Source organism: Temnothorax curvispinosus, unplaced genomic scaffold (assembly GCF_003070985.1).
Source record: "Temnothorax curvispinosus isolate PA1 unplaced genomic scaffold, ASM307098v1 QBEX01014536.1, whole genome shotgun sequence".
In the NCBI taxonomy this organism is placed as follows: Eukaryota; Metazoa; Arthropoda; class Insecta; order Hymenoptera; family Formicidae; genus Temnothorax; species Temnothorax curvispinosus.
Window position 1 is genome coordinate 1 of NW_020224316.1, and position 19,091 is coordinate 19,091.

The following is a 19,091-nucleotide window of genomic DNA, read 5'->3' on the forward strand; positions in this document are numbered from 1 at the left end:
TCTCACTGACTCTCTTACACACACACACGCTTACCAACGCTCACGCTCTAGTGCCGTCTCGGCTCACTCCTTCGCTCGCCCATTGGCTGTCGCCATTACTCCCTATAACGCTCCGTCTCATCGTCTCATTCGCTCGCTTACAATCGCTATCGTTATCAGAGTAAAAAGAATAAACGCATATATTTTGAGTAATATGGTCGTATAACCCCTGATCAAGGGAGCTTGAACCAATATTGTCTGAACTAGTCATCAAGGTCGTCGTCGTCTTCGGACGTGGATACTCTGTAAGTAGTTTCTCATATATTTGTACGCGTGTAAAAATACTTAAGGGGATCCTGCAGTGACTGGCGAACTTCCTCGAGGTCGATAATGTCAACCTTTCTAATTTTGTTTTCCCTATATCTGTCTTTGTCTAACGAAATGACATCTGTCCTTTTTTCGATTGCTCACCATCTTACGCAAGATCCGGCAACTACTGTTGGTGCTCTTCTTGTCATCCTGCATCCGTATTTGCATTACTAAAATAATTATTAGATGGATCTTTTTTTGTACGTATTGAATCTTACTTCTACTTACACGATATTATTCCTACATGTTTTCCCAAGGGTGGATGATAAACATTATGTACGTATAAACTGTAGAATTTTTGTTTTAAGCAAATATTGTCGTCAGGTGACAGCTGTGTATGTGCCCCAATAAGTAATATTTTTAATTTTTTGGTGCTTTTGATATAAAATCGCGTTTTCCACCCTAGATTTTTGTGCGGACTTTAATTCTAGATCAAAAACTTGCAATTCTGTAAAGCCAATTAAAAGATCCATCGATTAACGATAATGTCGGTAAATCATACGGCTGCAGGATCCCCTTAAGTCGTATAATTACCCCGGCTTGTAATATATGCAAGCATTTTTTAGCAGAGAGTCCGTTCCGAATTGCGCATCAGACGCATAGCGTATATATATTATTTGTCCTTGATGTTCATCGAACGTTTAAGAAGAATAAATAGTGCTCTGCGTTTGATGTACAAATTCGGAACGCACCCAGAGGTTACGATACGGTTCATGTATTTCTACAAATATATATATTATATGCATTTATTTGTTTTTGTGTTCTAATTCTGTTTTTTTTTTATTCCAAGATTTAATTTTGCTGCCTAGTTGTGTCGTCCCTGACAACATAAGTGGGAACAGGAACCTGGTGCTACGTTATAGATTAGTTAATATACTAACTAGCTAATAATAACAATCAAAACAGCGAAATTGTTAACGTGTTCGGACGTGGTTACTCATGAATTTTCCCATAAGTATTACTTGTTACGAGATACTACCGTGTATCTTCTCTTGATTCTCTTGATTTATTGACTACCAAAGACTGGTATAAGTTTAAATAAATAAAAATTTTTTTTAATATTTAGATATTTATTCTTTCTTAATAATAATATAGATTTATTTTATATTTTTGTATGTTTTATATATATATAGAAAAAGATTTTTATTTATTTAAACTAATACCAGTCTTTGGTAGTACAATAAAACTTTCTCGTAAAAAACTTAAACATCGACATATTTTAAATACTACAAAAAATATTTAACACAAATCTCTTCCAAGAAAAAAATAGTTTAAAAATTATATTTTACTACACACGCGTTTTTTAATATTCTTTAAGTATGTAATTACAAAGAAAAGTCACTTGAGATCTGAAATTAAATTGAAGAAAGTACTACAAGGAAATAATATGAACTAATGTCATATAACAATCTGTCTAATGTATATGGATGTAGCTTATCAGAAGTACAGAATTCGAAAGATGGTAAAAGATGCAACGCTAATTTAGAACGATAAAGGATATTATTGTTATTGTATATCAATTGAATAATACATATTGCGAAATTATGCACTAAAGAATTAACATTGAGCTATTAATTATATAGTCTGGACAATATATTTATCAAATGATTGACAATAAAATGTTATTTAAATATTGAACGTAACAGAAATATATAAATTTTATTTTTAAATTTATATTTGATATTTCTTTCTGACAAAATTATTTCCTACATTTTCTGTATCCAGTGATGAAACGTTTGAGAATTTTAGAAAACGCTTAGAAAGAAGTAGATGCAACAAACAAGTTAAACAAGTTCTGTTTAAAATGTAATAACAAACGTAATTTATGTATTCTAAGAAAAGCTGAATAATATTTATAAATAGCTAAATAACTGAATAATATTTTGAGAACACAAAGTAGTTTAAATGTATGTTTTTAAAGCTTTTATTTGTTCTTTAAGTGCATCTACTTCTTTCTGAACATTTTCTGAAATTCTCAAACATTTAATCACTGGATACAGAAAATGTAAGAAATAATTTTGTCAGAAAGAGATATCAAATATAAATTTAAAAATAAAATTTATATATTTCTGTTACGTTTAATATTTAAATAACATTTTATTGTCAATCATTTGATAAATATATTGTCCAAACTATATAATTAATAGCTCAATGTTAATTCTTTAGTGCATAATTCCGCAATATGTATTATTCAATTGATATAACAATAATATCCTTTATCATTCTAAATTAGCGTTGCATCTTTTACCATCTTTCGAATTCTGTACTTCTGATAAGCTACATCCATATACAGTAGACAGATTGTTATATGACATTAGTTCATATTATTTTCTTGTAGTACTTTCTTTAATTTAATTTCAAATCTTAAGTGGCTTTTCTTTGTAATTACATACTTAAAGAATACTAAAAAACGCGTGTGTAGTAAAATAAAATTGTTTTAAAGCTGCATTAAAAAATTCTCTAATCTTACTTGGAATTTTGATAAAAATTTCTGGAAAATCCTGGATTTTTCAAGGAATGGGTTTACAAAATTTGAGACACTCTTATAAAACTTTAAATCAGATATTTAGCATTGAATTCATTCTATTTGTTTTATTTATTTTTGTTTATTAAGTAACCATGCCTCCAAAGAAGATTCTTAAAACGAGCTACATAAAGCATCAGGCAGCATCTGCTGCTCGAGATCAACTCCAAGAAATTCTTAATGCTTCACAAGAGGAAGCTATCAATAATGAAATTCATATTGAAAATCCTCGAGCACATATTCAATTTGGAACTGAGTTGTTTCTCCAAAACGGCGACAACTATGATTTTGCGGTAAATATTTAATGTCCTGCATTTATGAAAACTTAGCAACTTATCTCAACACATCAATATAACCAGAGAGAAAGATGAGAGTGGTCATGCCCGCGTTTTGGCTGTACTCGTATCCTGTCGGTATGTGCACGTTTTTGTGGTTCTCTTCCGTGCTACGTCCACTATTTTGTAGTAAAATGTCAACGATTTTGGAGTTTTTTTCATGTTATGTTCACGATTTTTTGGTTCTCTTCCGTTAGATTCACGATTTTTTAGTTTTATTTCCAAAGAAAATCAAAAAATCGTGGACATAGCACGGAAGAGAACCACAAAAACGTGCACATACCGACAGGATACGGGTACAGCCAAAACGCGGGCATGACCACTCTCATCTTTCTCTCTGATATAACTTTTTGCTAATAACTTTTTTTCTGTACAGGTATCCCATTTTAGTGTTGTAGCTGGGAGAGGGGTACACGAAGGAGAAATGGCTAAGTATATGTAAGAAGATTTTCTCTCCTGAGGTTGCATCACAACTGAATTGGACAGGGACAGAGATAAAAAAAGGAATCAAGTCACTAAAGTGTGGTACGTGCATTATTGGTAAGTTATTGAAAATTCTGAGAAAAAAAACATGAAACTCTTACTTTCAGTCCTCTTAAAGAGGGAGCCTCATGTAAAATGACTAAACAAGTAGGTTTAAAGACAATGGTATTTAGTTATCTACATGCATGCCAAAGGGCAAGTCGATTGGTCGAATAGTTTATCAGTAATCTTGCATGCCAATTTGAAAAACATGGTTTTGAGAAAAACGCGTTTAAAGTTTCAAGTTCTCGGAGCGCGCGCTTTACTTGCGTAACGCTCAGGTATAAAATCGCTTATTTCAAGTTCGAATTTTGCTCTGGAACTTTGGGAACATATTCTAGAGATATTATACTAATGATTTGTGCAATAAAATTTTTTCGATTTTTTTTACTGGTTACATGAGGCTTCCCCCTTAAAATACACTTGATCTACTCTTAATAAATATGATGATTAAGGGGATCCTATAGTGACGGTAGTTACCGACATTTTTTCATTTTAAGGAATCTTTGAATTGGCTTTACAGAATTGCAAGTTTTTGGTCTAGAATTAAAGTACATACAAAAATCTACATCGCGATATACGATTTCATATCGGAAACGAAAAAAAATTGAAAATTTTACTAATTTGGGCACATACAACTGTCATCTGACGACAATAACAAAATTACTGCAGTTTATATACATATAATGACACCAACGCGACGTAGGGACAACATGTAGGAACAATATTGTGTAAATAAAACTAAGATTCAACTAGAAAAAAAGATTTTGTAAAATGAAGTTTTATTAAGCAAAAGCACATTCAGGTTGATAGGATAAGCAGTATTGCGTGTAGCGAGAGATGGCGCAGCAATCGAACAAAGACAGATGCCTCTCGTTAGACAAGGACAGATATAGATATATAACATAGAAAACAGGATTAGAAATGTTGACATTACCGACGTCGAGGAAGTTCGGTCTTCGCTATAGGATCCCCTTAACTTATCAACTTAAATCCTGTATTTAGTATTTCTCATGCATAATATTGTAATTTTTCAAATCTTTTTTCAGATGCATGTGGCAAACAATATAAAGGAAATTTTTCGAGATCAAAAGTCACAGACTCCATAAGTACGTGGCTTCGAAGTAATTCAAAGAGGAGAGCCATAAATAATGTTGATTTGCCAAAATAATAAAGATTTTTCAAAGGTTAATTACCTCCCCTATAGGTACAGATACTTTTTTGTTATGTTTTTTGCAATGTCAAAATAGAGGTTGTCAAAGGAAAATATATGAAATTCTATAACTACAGGTATAAATGTAAAAATTTGTTTTACAGGTGACAAGAGGTAACAACGAAAGCGGGACTATATACACGAGTGGTTATAACCAAGATGGAGTCGATATTCGCACGGCTATCCGTAAATGCAGCGCAGAAGCATTTTATTTTATTTTTTATCGCAAAAGTTCGTAAAAAAAATCGAAATAGATTATTTCCAATTATGTTCCCAATTATGTTTGACATGTAAGAATGCTTATCAATTAACTATCAATGGTTAAATGCCATAAAAATTTCAACCAATTTGTAACAAATCAGTATTAAAATACATAATATTATGTATTATTTCATGACTATTTATTTCAATAACGTTTTCCACACTATATTAATCTACGCGCTTATAATGCGCTTATAATACGCTTTTTGAACGGATTTTGAGCGCGCTTTGATCGCTATAAAATTGCATTTTTTTTCTGCGCTGGTCTTACGCGCTTATAAACGCTTTTTCTAGTGGATTTTGAAAGCGCTTTTAAAGCGGTAATATGCTTCTAAAGCGCTAAAAAAGCGCTTAATTCCTGCACCCGCAGTAGCGCTTTCAAAACGCTTTTCAGGCGCTGTTGTGCTACATATGGGCCATTATGCCACGTAATCTCTATTTTTGGATTTACAAACAAATCGCCAAATATATATGTACAATGTACATATTAGTAATAATTATACAAAAATACTTTTAAAAATATTTGTGTGAACAATATTTATTAAATAAAGAAAAATTACCTGAAATTAAAACGATTGTTTGTGTGCGGTGTCGTACACGTGATTGCGTGGTCCCACGGAGCCATGTAAAAGACAGCGAGAGAAGACCGGGAATGGTGGGGGTCGGTGCTGCGACCAAGCGCATAGCCACACACACTAGCGTTCTTCCCTCCACTTACGCACTCAGAAACGTTCTGTTTATCCGTGTGACAAACTCGTAATTTGAAAAGTTTAATAATGATTATATAAGAAATATAAATTTTAAATTTTATCCATTTATTTTATTATCAATTTACTTACTGGCTCTTAATTAACAATTAATTGTATATATAATTACCTTTTATTATTACAAAACAAATAACAAGTTATAAAATTAAATACCACCACTTATAAAATTTATCTTAATCACTTTTATTCCCCAAAAGTACAAGTCAGTCTCTTTTAATTTCATCACATTTTTTTATTTAGATTTTTCTTTCTTTTAGTCCAAAATTCTTTAACTGGTATATATTATCTGTGCAATACGTATTATTGTGTGATACCTTAATAACGTCTTAATGACGTCAATAAGATGTCATTAAAAGTTCATTTGACATTATTTTGCTACTTAAAGTATTATATTTCAACAATATATTGCAGCAATATTACTGTAATATTTCAATATTATTTAAAAACGTGTAATACATCAGTAATATTTCATTGTAATACGTAATATTTCCACTATATTGCAATATTACTGCAATATTTCTGCAATATTATGTGCTGTGTGGGAAGTTTCTGTCAAATTGAAACAAGTAAACTCACCATGTTAAGGGAGAATATATATTTTTGATGTTAATATTATACCACTGAGGATGGCTCGGACAGGAGCCGAAATGTTTGGATTTTTGTAAATCGAGGAATAAATCACATTTATATTTAAACGCACCGTGATCCGCGTTGTGACCCTTACAGCCCTTTTCTACTTATATGAATATATACTGTTTTTATTGAATAATTTCATGTTTTTATCGTCCCCCGCAGGCAGGGGTGGACTTCGGTTCACGTGGAAAGTTGAAAATCCGTACCGTATATACAATGATAGATCTCGTGTGAATCTATTGTATTCATGCATATACTTTTCCATCCACACAACAATTGGGTTGGGTTAGGTTAGTTTTTTTTTTTAGGTGGAGCCCCCCGCAGCGGGGCGGAACCTACTACCTCCACGCATATACTTTCCGTGCGAAACAAGATGCCACAAGGATTTACAACTTCCCACGCGTGAAAAAATGGGTAGGGCCTTTTGAATTTACATGAAAACATGTTTGTTGATTTGTATAGTTGTTCGTTGTGGTTACAGTACAGTTGATTGTACATTTTATCTTAAAAGATGGCTTTATCATAAGAGTCGCCAAAATTCCTTTTAAGGGCTTTCATTTTAATGCAAAATAAAGCCTTTCACAAAGTTTCATCAAAATCGGAAGTAAGTTGTTTTCGAAACTTTATTCGTATCCAGTATCTGTGTGAAGTTAGCATCCCATTTTTGAAGTTTTGAAATTCTAAAAGTGGTTCCAAGTTGTTCTAGACTTGTTCTAAATTGTTCCAAAAGATCTAATTTTTAAAATAAAAATGTTCGCGGAAAATTAATAAAAACGATTTTCTGACCTGGCACCCCATTTTTCGAAAATCAAACTTTTCAAGGTTGTTCTAGTTGTTCCAAAGTATTAGTTCGATTGGTTAAAAACTTCTTTAAGAGATATTGAAAAAAAAAATTTTTTTAAATAACAGTTTTTGGCCATTTATTCGTAAACAAAATGACTTACAAGACTGTCGATCTAGAACATATTTCTAACCGCGTTGAACAACTCAGAACAAAAATTTTAAAACCAGAACAAGAATCTAAAGGGTACTTTACTCTTCATCGGAAATATTATTTTTTTATTTTCTTGGTTAAAAATCTTGTTTCAGGCTTTCCGTTTTAAAACTATTATATCCTCCACTAGAACAACTCAGAGCAAAATTTTTGAGACCAGAACAAGAACCTAAAGAGTACTTTACTCTTCATCGGAAATATTATTTTTTTATGTTCTTAGTTAAAAATCTAGTTCCAGGCTTCCCGCGTTAAAACTATTGTGTTCTCCACTGGAACAACTCAGAACAAAATTTTTAAGACCAGAACAAGAGCCTAAAAAGCACTTTAGTTTTGGATGTTGAGAATTATTTGGTCTCTTGTCTTTTCTCTTTCTTTCTTTTTTACTAAATATTTTTGTAATTTTTTTATTTTTTTCTTTTTTGCTGGATACTTTTGTAATTTTTTCCTTTCTTTTCTTTTTGCTGTGTATTTTTGTAATTTTTTATTTAATAAATAACTAAAAAATTACGCTCGATGAAGCAAACTGCAAAAACAATTAAAAAAGGCCAAATTTCGAGCAATAATAGGTGTTGAAATTTATATATTTAAATTACAAATTACAAACAAATTGGTTTACGTTTCGGCCATACTTGGCCTTCCTCAGAACCGCAATTTCATAAATAACGTCGAATTACAATTAAAGGACTCGGATACGATCCGGCGCTACGATTTATTGTCGAATGTTAGTCAAATTTAACGCTAAATCGGTCGTCCATTACGTTGCAATGCTTATGTGCGTCCATGGGTTGGTGCAAACGAAAGCCATTGTCGCCAGACCCTCTTAGTGGCAACTGAATCAAATTTTGAAATTCTGTAGGACACGCGAATTTAATAATTGAGTTTGACTCGTAAAAGTGGACTTACATAAGCGGTCGGTACCACAGGAACGCAAGAGAATTCTTTCCATCGTCAATTGGAGCGAGTGTTCGTAGTTAAAGATCGCAGACGACCGAGAAAACGTTCCCATCGCAAGGGCAGAGCAACGGAACGCAAGCGAATTCTTTCCATCGTCAATCAGGAGCGGGTGTTCGTAGCTAAAGATCGCAGACGACACAGTGTCGTTCCGTTGCTCTGCCCTTGCGATGGAAATGTTTTCTCGGTCGTCTGCGATCTTTAACTACGAACACTCGCTCCAATTGACCATGGAAAGAATTCTCTTGCGTTCCTGTGGTACCGACCGCTTATGTAAGTCCACTTTTACGAGTCAAACTCAATTATTAAATTCGCGTGTCCTACGAAATTTCAAAATTTGATTCAGTTGCCACTAAGAGGGTCTGGCGACAATGGCTTTCGTTCGCACCAACCCATGGACGCACATAAGCATTGCAACGTAATGAACGACCGATTTAGCGTTAAATTTGACTAACATTCGACAATAAATCGTAGCGCCGGATCGTATCTGAGTCCTTTATTTGTAATTCGACGTTATTTATGAAATTGCGGTTCTGAGAAAGGCCAAGTATGGCCGAAACGTAAACCAATTTGTTTGTAATTTGTAATATTTGAATATATAAATTTCAACACCTATTATTGCTCGAAATTTGGCCTTTTTTAATTGTTTTTGCTGTTTTTTTATTTAATGTTTTTTTAACTTTTTCAAGATTTTATAACTTTTTAAATTTTTTTATGTTTTAAGCAATAACTTTTTTTATCTCTTTTTTTGGGATGGACTTTTTTCAGGATTTACTTACTGGACTTTAATATATACTATCAAATGTAGTTTTAGTGTAGCATTAATTTTAACTCTACTTGGCCTACGGCTCCAGTCGTCAAATTCTGTCCAGTTCTCATTATATTTAATGAATGCTGTGTAATGTCCTACTGAATTGATTGACGTACCGCCATAATAATTAATTATTCTTGTTAATTTATATTCACAGTCATTAAGGGTAATATGATCGGTAAAATTATTTAAGTCGTATGTTTGCTGACTGATATACTATGTTTAATTAACACATGTGATCCGTATTCTATCTCCATTTGAATGCTCTTGTTGCACGTTTTACAAGTTTTAATAGACATTTCTGTCACATACTCTGTAATGGCTTCGTCTAATTTTTTATACCCATATTCTTCTATTATTTTTGTTTGAATGGGTAAAATAATTCCCGACCGAGATTTACTATTTTGACATTTGTTACATGTATTTGTAATTTTATAACTCGGATTTTCCTTAAATACCTGCTCAAATAAATTATTTATATTGGAAAGAGCATCAATAATTATTATATCAAAAGTTGCTCCATTTCGAATAAAAAATTCTACCTTTTTTAACAGTTTCGCTCTTTTTTTTATAAATTCTCTTGGTCGGTCCTTCCTCTAGATATTGTTTAATAAATGTAAACATTTCTGTAGATTCTGTTTTTGAAGTATTGTTGAAAGCTTCATACATAGTTGCACTTGCAAATATATGGACTGTTCAGGATTTTCCGTCGCGATCGCGGATCGATTTAGACACGCGTAACGCCATCCCTGGTTGGTTCTCTGAAAGAGTTGGTTTCGCGCCACACCCCGCGTTAACCCCTGACCAAGAAGTCTCTCCCGACGCGTTATTGATCCTGCCATGCCTGGATCGCGTGATCCAGCAAATAAAAACTATTGGTCAATACGTGTCGCGCGCCCGAAAACTCTCGAAACGGGACCGCGAAAGCTCCGGTCTCAGTAGTAGCGACAAGTACTCCGTTTCACGTGGTTGCTCCACGCCGTCGTGCATACGAAAAATACCGCGTTCGTGCGCCCGCTTGTTACTGCGCAGCTACTGCGCCCGCTTATCGCGCCTCTGTGCGTTCATTACACTGCGCCTCTGTGCGCCTGCAATTTCATCGTCGCACCCGGTGAATATTCGCGTCTTTGTGCGCGCTTCTTTCCGCACCGTTGTGTGCCCGTTAATCGCCGTTGCCGTATCGCGCTCGGCAGATTTTCCTTGGCTCATGCGTGTAAGTGCTGAGTGCAGCTACATTAGGCGTTACACGTGCGCCAGCTAATGGAACGCGCTAAAGTGCGCCAGCTAATTAATCGCCGCAAGTGCGCTCGCTAATTGTCAGCGCCACAAGTGCGCTCTCACACTCGGGACCGGCGAACACTCACGCATCACGTGCTTCGCGCCCTATGAACACTCTCGAATCACGTGCTCGCTACATGCAGGTGAACCTGCTACCGCGCCTGACTATTGTAACAGTGTGTCGATTATAAACCTTGCCTAAGATTGTACAGACGTTGATTAAACGAGAGCTTTGCTAGATTGTTAACCATAAAGTGTCCTCACTCAATCGCACGCCTTATTCCTGTCGGGGTAGAACCCGCGCTTACGCTAATTGGCGCAACGGAGTTACGCCCGGAAACGCCAACATGGACTATATAAACTGTCAAATCCGCAAGTATTTGAACTATCCGGGAAAAAAAAAACCCTTATAATGTCTTATATGCTCATATAAGAAGCGGTCTTATATGCTTATATATGAATTTTGGCCGCATAAGCTCTTATATGATCATATATAATTATATAAGATTATATAAAAACATCAAAAATATCTCTTATAGTGTGTTATATTCTCATATAGGAAACTATCATATCATATATGAATTTTGGCCTGATAAGAGTTTATATGGTCATATATGATTCTTCTTCTTCTTCTTCTTTAGCCTGTTTTCATCCACTTCTGGACATAGGCCTCTTCCATTTCCTTCCATGTCTTTCTCTCCTGTGCTGTCTGCATCCACCTCTTTCCTGCGTGGCGTTGGATGTCATCTCGCCATCTCATTTGTGGTCGGCCAATGCTTCTTTTGGACTCTCTTGGTCTCCATTGCATCAGGACCTTGGTCCATTTGGTGTTGCTTCTCGCAACATGTCCCGCCCATTGCCACTTTTGTCTACTTGCTCGTTCAACCACGTCGGCAACTCCTGTTCTTTTCCTTATCTCTTCGTTTCGGATTTTATCCCTCAGGCTGATTTTCAGCATTCTTCGCTCCATTGCCCTCTGACAGATTCTTAGTCGGTTTGCGCTGTTCGCTGTGAGAGTGATTGTTTCGAGTCCATATGTCGCAACTGGTAATATGCACATATCATACACTTTCCGTTTGAGGTTGTTTGGGATTTTTGGTTCTCGGAGGACGTAGCTTAATCTGCCGAACGCTGTCTACGCCAAGCCGATTCTTCTAGTGATCTCAGCTGTCTGGTTATTTTTTCCTAGCTTGATCTTGTGCCCTAGATACACGTATTCTTCTACCATTTCGAGAATGTGGTTATCGATGCTAACTAGTATATTGGTGGGGCTCATGATTTTCGTCTTCTGGAGGTTCATTCTCAGGCCAACTGCTTGGGAAGCTTCCCTGAGTTCTTGTATCATTGTTGCGAGCTCGTTTGCATCGCTGCTGAATATGATGTCATCCGCGAAACGGAGATGGTTTAAACGTTTCCCATCAATATTGATCCCTTTTTGATCCCATGTTAGCCTCCCAAATACATCTTCCAGCGCCAAGGTGAAAAGTTTTGTTTAAATCGTATCGCCCTGTCTCACACCCTTCTTGATAAAGATTCTACCTGTAGTACAATCCTCTTCCATTTTAACGTGCAGGGTGGCATGCTCGTATATGAATTTGATCAAGTTAGAATATCTAGAGTCAACTTGTGCTTTATCCAATGCTTCAAGCACTGCCCATGTCTCAACTGAGTCGAAGGCTTTGTGGTAGTCTATGAAGGCCATATGCAGTGGGACATTGTACTCGGTGCATTTTTCTATAAGTGTGCGTACTGTTTGTATATGGTCATTCGTGCTGTACCCTCTTCTGAATCCTGCCTGTTCTATGGGTTGGTAGAAATTGAGCTTTTAGCTTAAACGATTCGTTATTATTTTGGATAACAGCTTATAAAGGATTGAGAGTAGACTAATGGGTCTGTAATTTTCCATATTCGTGCAGTCGCCCTTCTTCAAGAGCAGGATGACCTCTGCGTTCTGCCACGAGTCAGGGATCCTGCCTTCTTCCAGACATCTGTTCAGTAGTACCAGGAGTGCTTTTTCTAATTCTTCCCCTCCAACCTTGAGCATCTCGACTGTTATCCGGTCTTCCCCTAGTGCTCTGTTGTTTTTTAGTTGTTTCAATGCTGCTTCCAGTTCTGACTTATTAATGTCTGGTAAATCTTCGGATCCTACGTTCAGAATTGTCTGTCTCGGTCGTCCTTGCTGGTTCGGATTTGGAGCTGATTGGCTGTAAAGTTTTCGATAGAAGTCTTCAATGATCGCTGCGATTCCGTCCCTCTCTGTTACTACCTCTCCTAGATTGTTCTTTATCTTATGGATTACTACCTTCCCTTTTGACAGTTTGAAGCGCAGAACTCTCATGTTCATATTGTTTTTAATGGCTTCTTTGATTACTCGCGTGTTGTACGCTCTTTTGTCTTTTCTAATCGCTTTTCTTACGGCCTTGTTTAGGTCTTTATATTCCGGTGAATCCCTGCTCGTTCTTCTTCTTTCTCTGATTTGCCTTTCAGTCTGGACTAAGTTTTGAGTTCCCACGCTTCTGAAGTGAGCACACTTTTCTTACGGCACTTCGGATGCTGTTTGTGATTTGTGTTGACAGCGCATTTAGTTCTAGTTTTTGTAGCTTTTCGGTTGGTTTTAGTTTCTGTTCGAGCGTAGTCTTATATTCTTCTTCCTTCCCTCTTAGCTCTGCTAATGTTGGCCTGACCTTTTTATTCATGAGACGTTTTCTCTCGAGCCGAGTATCCACTAGGACTTTTGTTCTCACCAACCTGTGGTCGCTGCCCGTGTCAAAACGATTTAGGGTTGACACATCTGCACAAATGCACTTGTCAGTGGCTAGCACATAGTCCATTTCGTTTTTGATAGTGCTGTCCGGACTTCTCCATGTCCACTTCCTTTTGGGATGTTTTTTAAAGAAGGTGTTTAAGGGGATCCTGCAGTGACTGGCGAACTTCCTCGATGTCGATAATGTCAACCTTTCTAATTTTGTTTTTCCTATATCTGTCTTTGTCTAACGAAATGACATCTGTCCTTTTTTCGATTGCTCGCCATCTCTCGCAAGATCCAACAACTACCGTTGCTGCTCTTCTTGTCATTCTGCATCCGTATTTGCATTACTAAAATAATTTTTCGATGGATCTTTTTTTGTACGCATTGAATCTTACTTTTACTTGCACGATATTATTCCTACATGTTTTCCCAAGGGCAGATGATAAACATTATGTATGTATAAACTGCAGAATTTTTGTTATAAGCAAATATTGTCGTCATGTGACAGATGCGTATGTGCCCAAATAAGTAATATTTTTAATTTTTGGGTGTTTTTGATATAAAATCGCGTTTGTTACCCCAGATTTTAGTGCGTACTTTAATTCTGTAAAAGATTTTTGCAATTAAGCCAATTAAAAAATCGAAAAACGATAATGTCGGTAAATTATACGGCTGCAGGATCCCCTTAAACAGTATATTTTCTCTTTGCTCAGGAAGTCCATCATCACTTGTCCCCTTGGGTTTCTCGTGCCCAGACCAAAGGCACCGATGTACGGAGGGTCCGCCTATGTCATCGCTCCAATTTTAGCATTAAAGTCACCAGTTATAATGGTAAACTTGGTCTTTTCCGCACTTTTTGCTGCTGTCAGGTCTTCATAGAACTGCTCAATGTCTTCCTCTGTCGAAGCTGAAGTTGGTGCGTAGGCCTGTATTATTTGTATGCTGCACTTGTTGTTAAGTCTTAGCACTACATAAATTACCCTGTCCGATATAGCTTTGGTTTTGATTACAAGGTGTTTCAATTTTTTATGAATTAGCAGGGCCACACCTCCGATATGTCAGAGTTCTTTTGAAGAAGCATATGTCCAGACTTCATGATTGTGACCGCTTCCCCACTCAGCTTGGTCTCGCTTATTCCGAGGACGTCCCACTTGATGTTTTCTAATTCATTTTCGAGGTTGATCAGATGTTCTTCGAGTCTCATTGTGCGAATGTTATACGACGCAATGTAGAGGGTCTTGTTGGTACGCTTGTGTTCCGTATTCCGTTTTCGTTTCCATCCATTCATTGAATTTGTGCCTCCCCCAGAATCCATGAGGCAGACTGACGTGTCAGTACGAGATTCCGAGCGTCCCGCTCTACTCGCCTGGGGTAATTTTGTTTTCGAGTTCGACATTTCATGGTGAAGGTTTTTTGGCGCATTATATTTAAAACGCCACGCTTGCCAGACGTGTTGGCGAGTACCTGTTTTGGTCCGCGGGAGCTATTTTATTTCACTCCTACTCTTCAAGCGAACCTGACGAGCGTTCCCCCATCGCCATCCGGGGGACGTGTCTTTAGGGGGTTACAGGCTCCCCCAGGTAGCGCCGAGATCTTCTCTTTTCCCCACCTATCCCATCCTGGGAAGGCGAAGAGCGAGTTTCCCATTAGGAGGAAGATTCGACTTGGTGGCGTCCCCCGAAAATTTCGAGGAAGCGCGCACCCTGGTAGCCACCGTCGCCCCTCACCAGACCCCCACCCGGATCACCAAGAAAAAACCCCCGCAGGATTTGTGATACCTGCCTGGGGTTGAACCCGGATCTCCGGAACGTGAATCCGGCGACTAGCATTAGTGACTACCGACTCGCTTTGACTACCGACATATGATTATATATATGATTATATAAGATATATGATTATATAAGATTATATATAAGGACATATATATTTAAATAAGTTTTAGAAAGTTGTTATATATTTTCAAATGTTATTTTTTAAGCGTGCTACTTTATTATAAGAGTAAACTTCACAATATAACTGATACAAAAATTGTGTCACTCCGAGACAGCGTCGCGCGAGAATAGCGCAAGACAGTGTCGTGTCTTTTTGATGCCGTTCTTGTAACACTGTCAAATTTTAAATACGAGAAATACGCGAAATACGCGACTCTCACACCTCATTGGCCGGAATACGGAGCGATGGAGAGCCGCCTCAAGACTCACATGCCAGCGCCGCAATCGCAAGCGTGTGCACCTACAACGGCCGAAACGACACTCGTATCTCGTGTCTCAACAGTAACGGACGGATTACATTTACGTTTTTATAGTCAGATATCATCGTCACGTACATTTGCATAGTGCTCACGATAATTCGTATATTATACTTTGTTACGCGAGGTCCGTGACCTACCTCATTACCGAGTTCTTTACTCACCAGTGTAAATACTTATCATTAACTGTACATACTTTGTGACATTACGTTCTTGTAAATATATGATTTTCTAATAACCCGAGTCATTACTTGAACACGTGAACCTGATTGGCCATCCCGGCCTATAGTAAAATTTCGATCACCGCGAATTCCTACAAACAGATCACATCGAATGCCATCTATCGGATACTTTGAGATGCAATATTCTAATCTGATCATATACGTATAATCTTATATGACTATATCATTTCATATACGATTATATTATTTTCAGTTCAAATTATAAGGTACCTATGTTTGCAAAATAATACGATTAATATATTTGTTTATATGAACTATAATATGTATTATATAACAGTTTTTTTCACGAACTATTACTGGTAATTTCACACTATTTACGATTAAAAAAATTAAGTATTTTATGCAAAATTAGAAAAAAAAAGAAAACTTAAAATAACATATAAGCAATGAAAAGTGCCGTTTTCGGTCGAAGCGGATCTTAATGCTTAATAATATTTCACAATATCAATTATTATTAAATACATGTTTCAGTTTTTTAAATTGGCACTACTGCGTGCCAATATAGACTTTGTCGGACTTACAACGCAATTGTGTAAACTGAAACTAAAAATAATATATTTTATATTAATTTTATATTATCAAGTAAAATAATATACTAGAAGAATATTTATAACAGTTATACAATGGATAGATCCATTATAGAGTATATATTCATATATAATTATCTTTACATGATCACACATGATAATATACTAGTATATAAAACCATAGGCAAGTTAGTGGTCGCCAATGCTAGACAGTGGATTCACACTCTGGAGATCCGGGTTCAACCGCAGGCAGGTATCTCAAATCCTGCGGGGTTTTTTTTCTCGGGGACCTGGGGTGGGGATCTGGTGGAAGGCGGCGGTGGCTACTGGGCGCACGTGTCCCCGGAATTTTCGGGGCACGTCGCCAAGTCGAACCTCCCTCCCAATGGGGAACTCGCCCTCCACGACCACCGCTTTTCCAGGTGGATGTGTGGAGAAAGAAGGGGTATCGGCGATACCGTGTGGAGTTGCCGGTCTCCCATCGAGCGCCTCCCCAGGTAGCGGATCGGGGAAAGCCCGCTAGAAATAGAAAGTACCGGGGAAATAAAATACCCGGAGTGGACCAAAACCGGCAGGCAAGTCCAAGGGCAGCCCCTGAGGAAACAGTCCCTCCATCGGACTCGGGTGCGGCGGGTTAATAACCCGTCCATCTTAAAAAACACTATTACTGAAACCGACACAGAGATTAGCCGGACCCCACAGATGGAGACGACCTTTGACATGAAATCCAGGACCAGATTCGGAACATGGAACATCAGGACAATGCTAGAAACTTCACGCCTGGCACAAGTCATTCACGAAATGGATAGATATAGGCTCCAGGTGCTCGGTCTATGCGAGACAAGATGGTCCGAGCAGGGTGAACACATCACCTCGGACGGGCACATGCTTCTCTTCTCCGGCAAACCAACAAATGAACCCCACGCCTCAGGCGTGGGTATTCTACTTAACAGGAACACAAGAAGGGGACTTATAAACTGGAAACCGGTGACAGAATAATCTAGGTTAGATTAAGGAGTAAAGTCAGGAACATAACCTTTATCCAATGTTACGCCCCTACTGAGGTCTCAGACGAAGAATCTAAATCTCTTTTACGAACAGCTAACCGCAACCATAAGAGATCTTTGAAAGTCCGACATTGTAGTGCTCATGGATGACTTTAACGCCAAAGTCGGCCAAAACAATAACGGGCTGGAGCATGTCATGGGCGCCCACGCGCTAGGACAAATGAACAATAATGGTGAGCTCCTCACCGAATTCTGCTCGACCCAGAATCTAATAATCGGGGGATCGATATTCCCACACAAGGACATTCACAAAGCAACGTGAATTTGCCCGGATAATCGGACGATGAATCAAATTGACCATATCAGGATCAGCAAAATGTGGAGGGGTTCTCTCCTGGATGTAAGAGCAAGACGTGGCGCCGATGTAGCTAGTGATCACCACTTGGTTACCGGCGCAATGCGCATAGAAGTAGCAAAGTACAAAGCAAAAACGAATATACACAAGCGGAAACATTTCGCGACTGAAAAACTTAAGGATCCCAAGTATAAAGATGCCTTTGTCAGTAAAGTACAGAGTGCGATCTCGGAGGCAGATTTGTAGCATTGCGACAGCAGGAAGAGATGGGACGTAGTAAAGCGTGCCATCCTTGACTCAGCGGAGAGCGTCATCGGCTTCAAAGAACGAAATAAAGCCGTGTGGCTAACGTCGGAGACATGGAACCTGATCAACCGGAGAAGGGAACAGAAACAACAAATACTCAATGCCAAAACATTAGACGAGAAAGACAACGCTAGTAGGAGCTACATGCAGCTTAATAAGCAAGTAAAACGTAGCGCCAGAAATGACAAAAGAAAATGGGTGGAGAGCCTAGCAGACAAGGCGCAGATCGCTGCCGAGTCGAATAAACCCCGGGAATTATACACTATCACGCGAACACTAGCGAATAAGAACAACATTCGTAACTATCCGGTAAGAAATCAAAACGGATAGCTTCTTACTACAGCTGCAGAGCAACTGGGTCGATAGAGTGAGCACTTTAAAGAACTACTGAAAATACAGCCACAGAACAGCCCGGCGAGACCTCCCCAATATAACGTCACAGACGAGAGGACGCTCCCTGGTTTGAGTGATGACCCTCCTACCCTTGCGGAAATAAAGAAAGCCATCCGCAACTTGAAGAACAATAAAGCCGCTGGCGTCAACGGCATCCCGCCCGAGCTGCTCAAGGCCGATATAAATTTGACGGCCAACTTGTATCAGCCAATCATAAAGGACATGTGGGAGAACGAGGAACTGCCAGATGGCTGGGACACCGGATTAATAGTAAAATTGCCGAAGAAGGGTGACTTAAAGAACTGCGAGAATTGGCGTGTATCACACTTCCGAATTGCTCGGCCAAAATACTAGCCCAAATCGTATACACGCGCATGGCGGAGGCGATTGAACCGTCTCTACGTCAGGAGCAAGCTGGCTTTCGACCCAACAGATCATGTATTGATCATGCCAACACAACACGAATCATAATAGAGCAAAGCGTAGAATGGAATAATCTGTATAATCTCGCATGCTCTCTGCACAAAATAAATATATCTTCTATATGAATGTGTAGATGGTCGTGTGTGTTGGTGTAAGTTATCTTTGTGTAGTGTAATATATGCATTACTATTCTTTAAATAATTG

General features: G+C 37.8%; 1 protein-coding gene, 1 long non-coding RNA gene and 1 pseudogene across 2 annotated transcripts; 2 read left to right on the plus strand and 1 right to left on the minus strand.

Moving 5' to 3' along the window:
- The first annotated feature begins 158 nt into the window (after positions 1-158).
- On the plus strand, positions 159-5,318 carry LOC112464741. Its single transcript, XR_003041945.1, has 6 exons — positions 159-284; positions 1,139-1,303; positions 2,963-3,165; positions 3,584-3,732; positions 4,779-4,936; positions 5,047-5,318. It is a non-coding gene; the product is annotated as an uncharacterized LOC112464741 (long non-coding RNA).
- Positions 5,319-13,120: 7,802 nt separating this feature from the next.
- On the minus strand, positions 13,121-14,782 carry LOC112464742 (annotated as a pseudogene).
- Positions 14,783-17,105: 2,323 nt separating this feature from the next.
- LOC112464743 lies at positions 17,106-18,818 on the plus strand. Its single transcript, XM_025031898.1, has 5 exons — positions 17,106-17,340; positions 17,548-17,728; positions 17,777-17,973; positions 18,067-18,380; positions 18,471-18,818. Exons 1-5 carry the CDS (start codon positions 17,106-17,108, stop codon positions 18,816-18,818), a joined length of 1,275 nt encoding a protein of 424 aa, XP_024887666.1.
- The last annotated feature ends 273 nt before the right edge of the window (positions 18,819-19,091 follow it).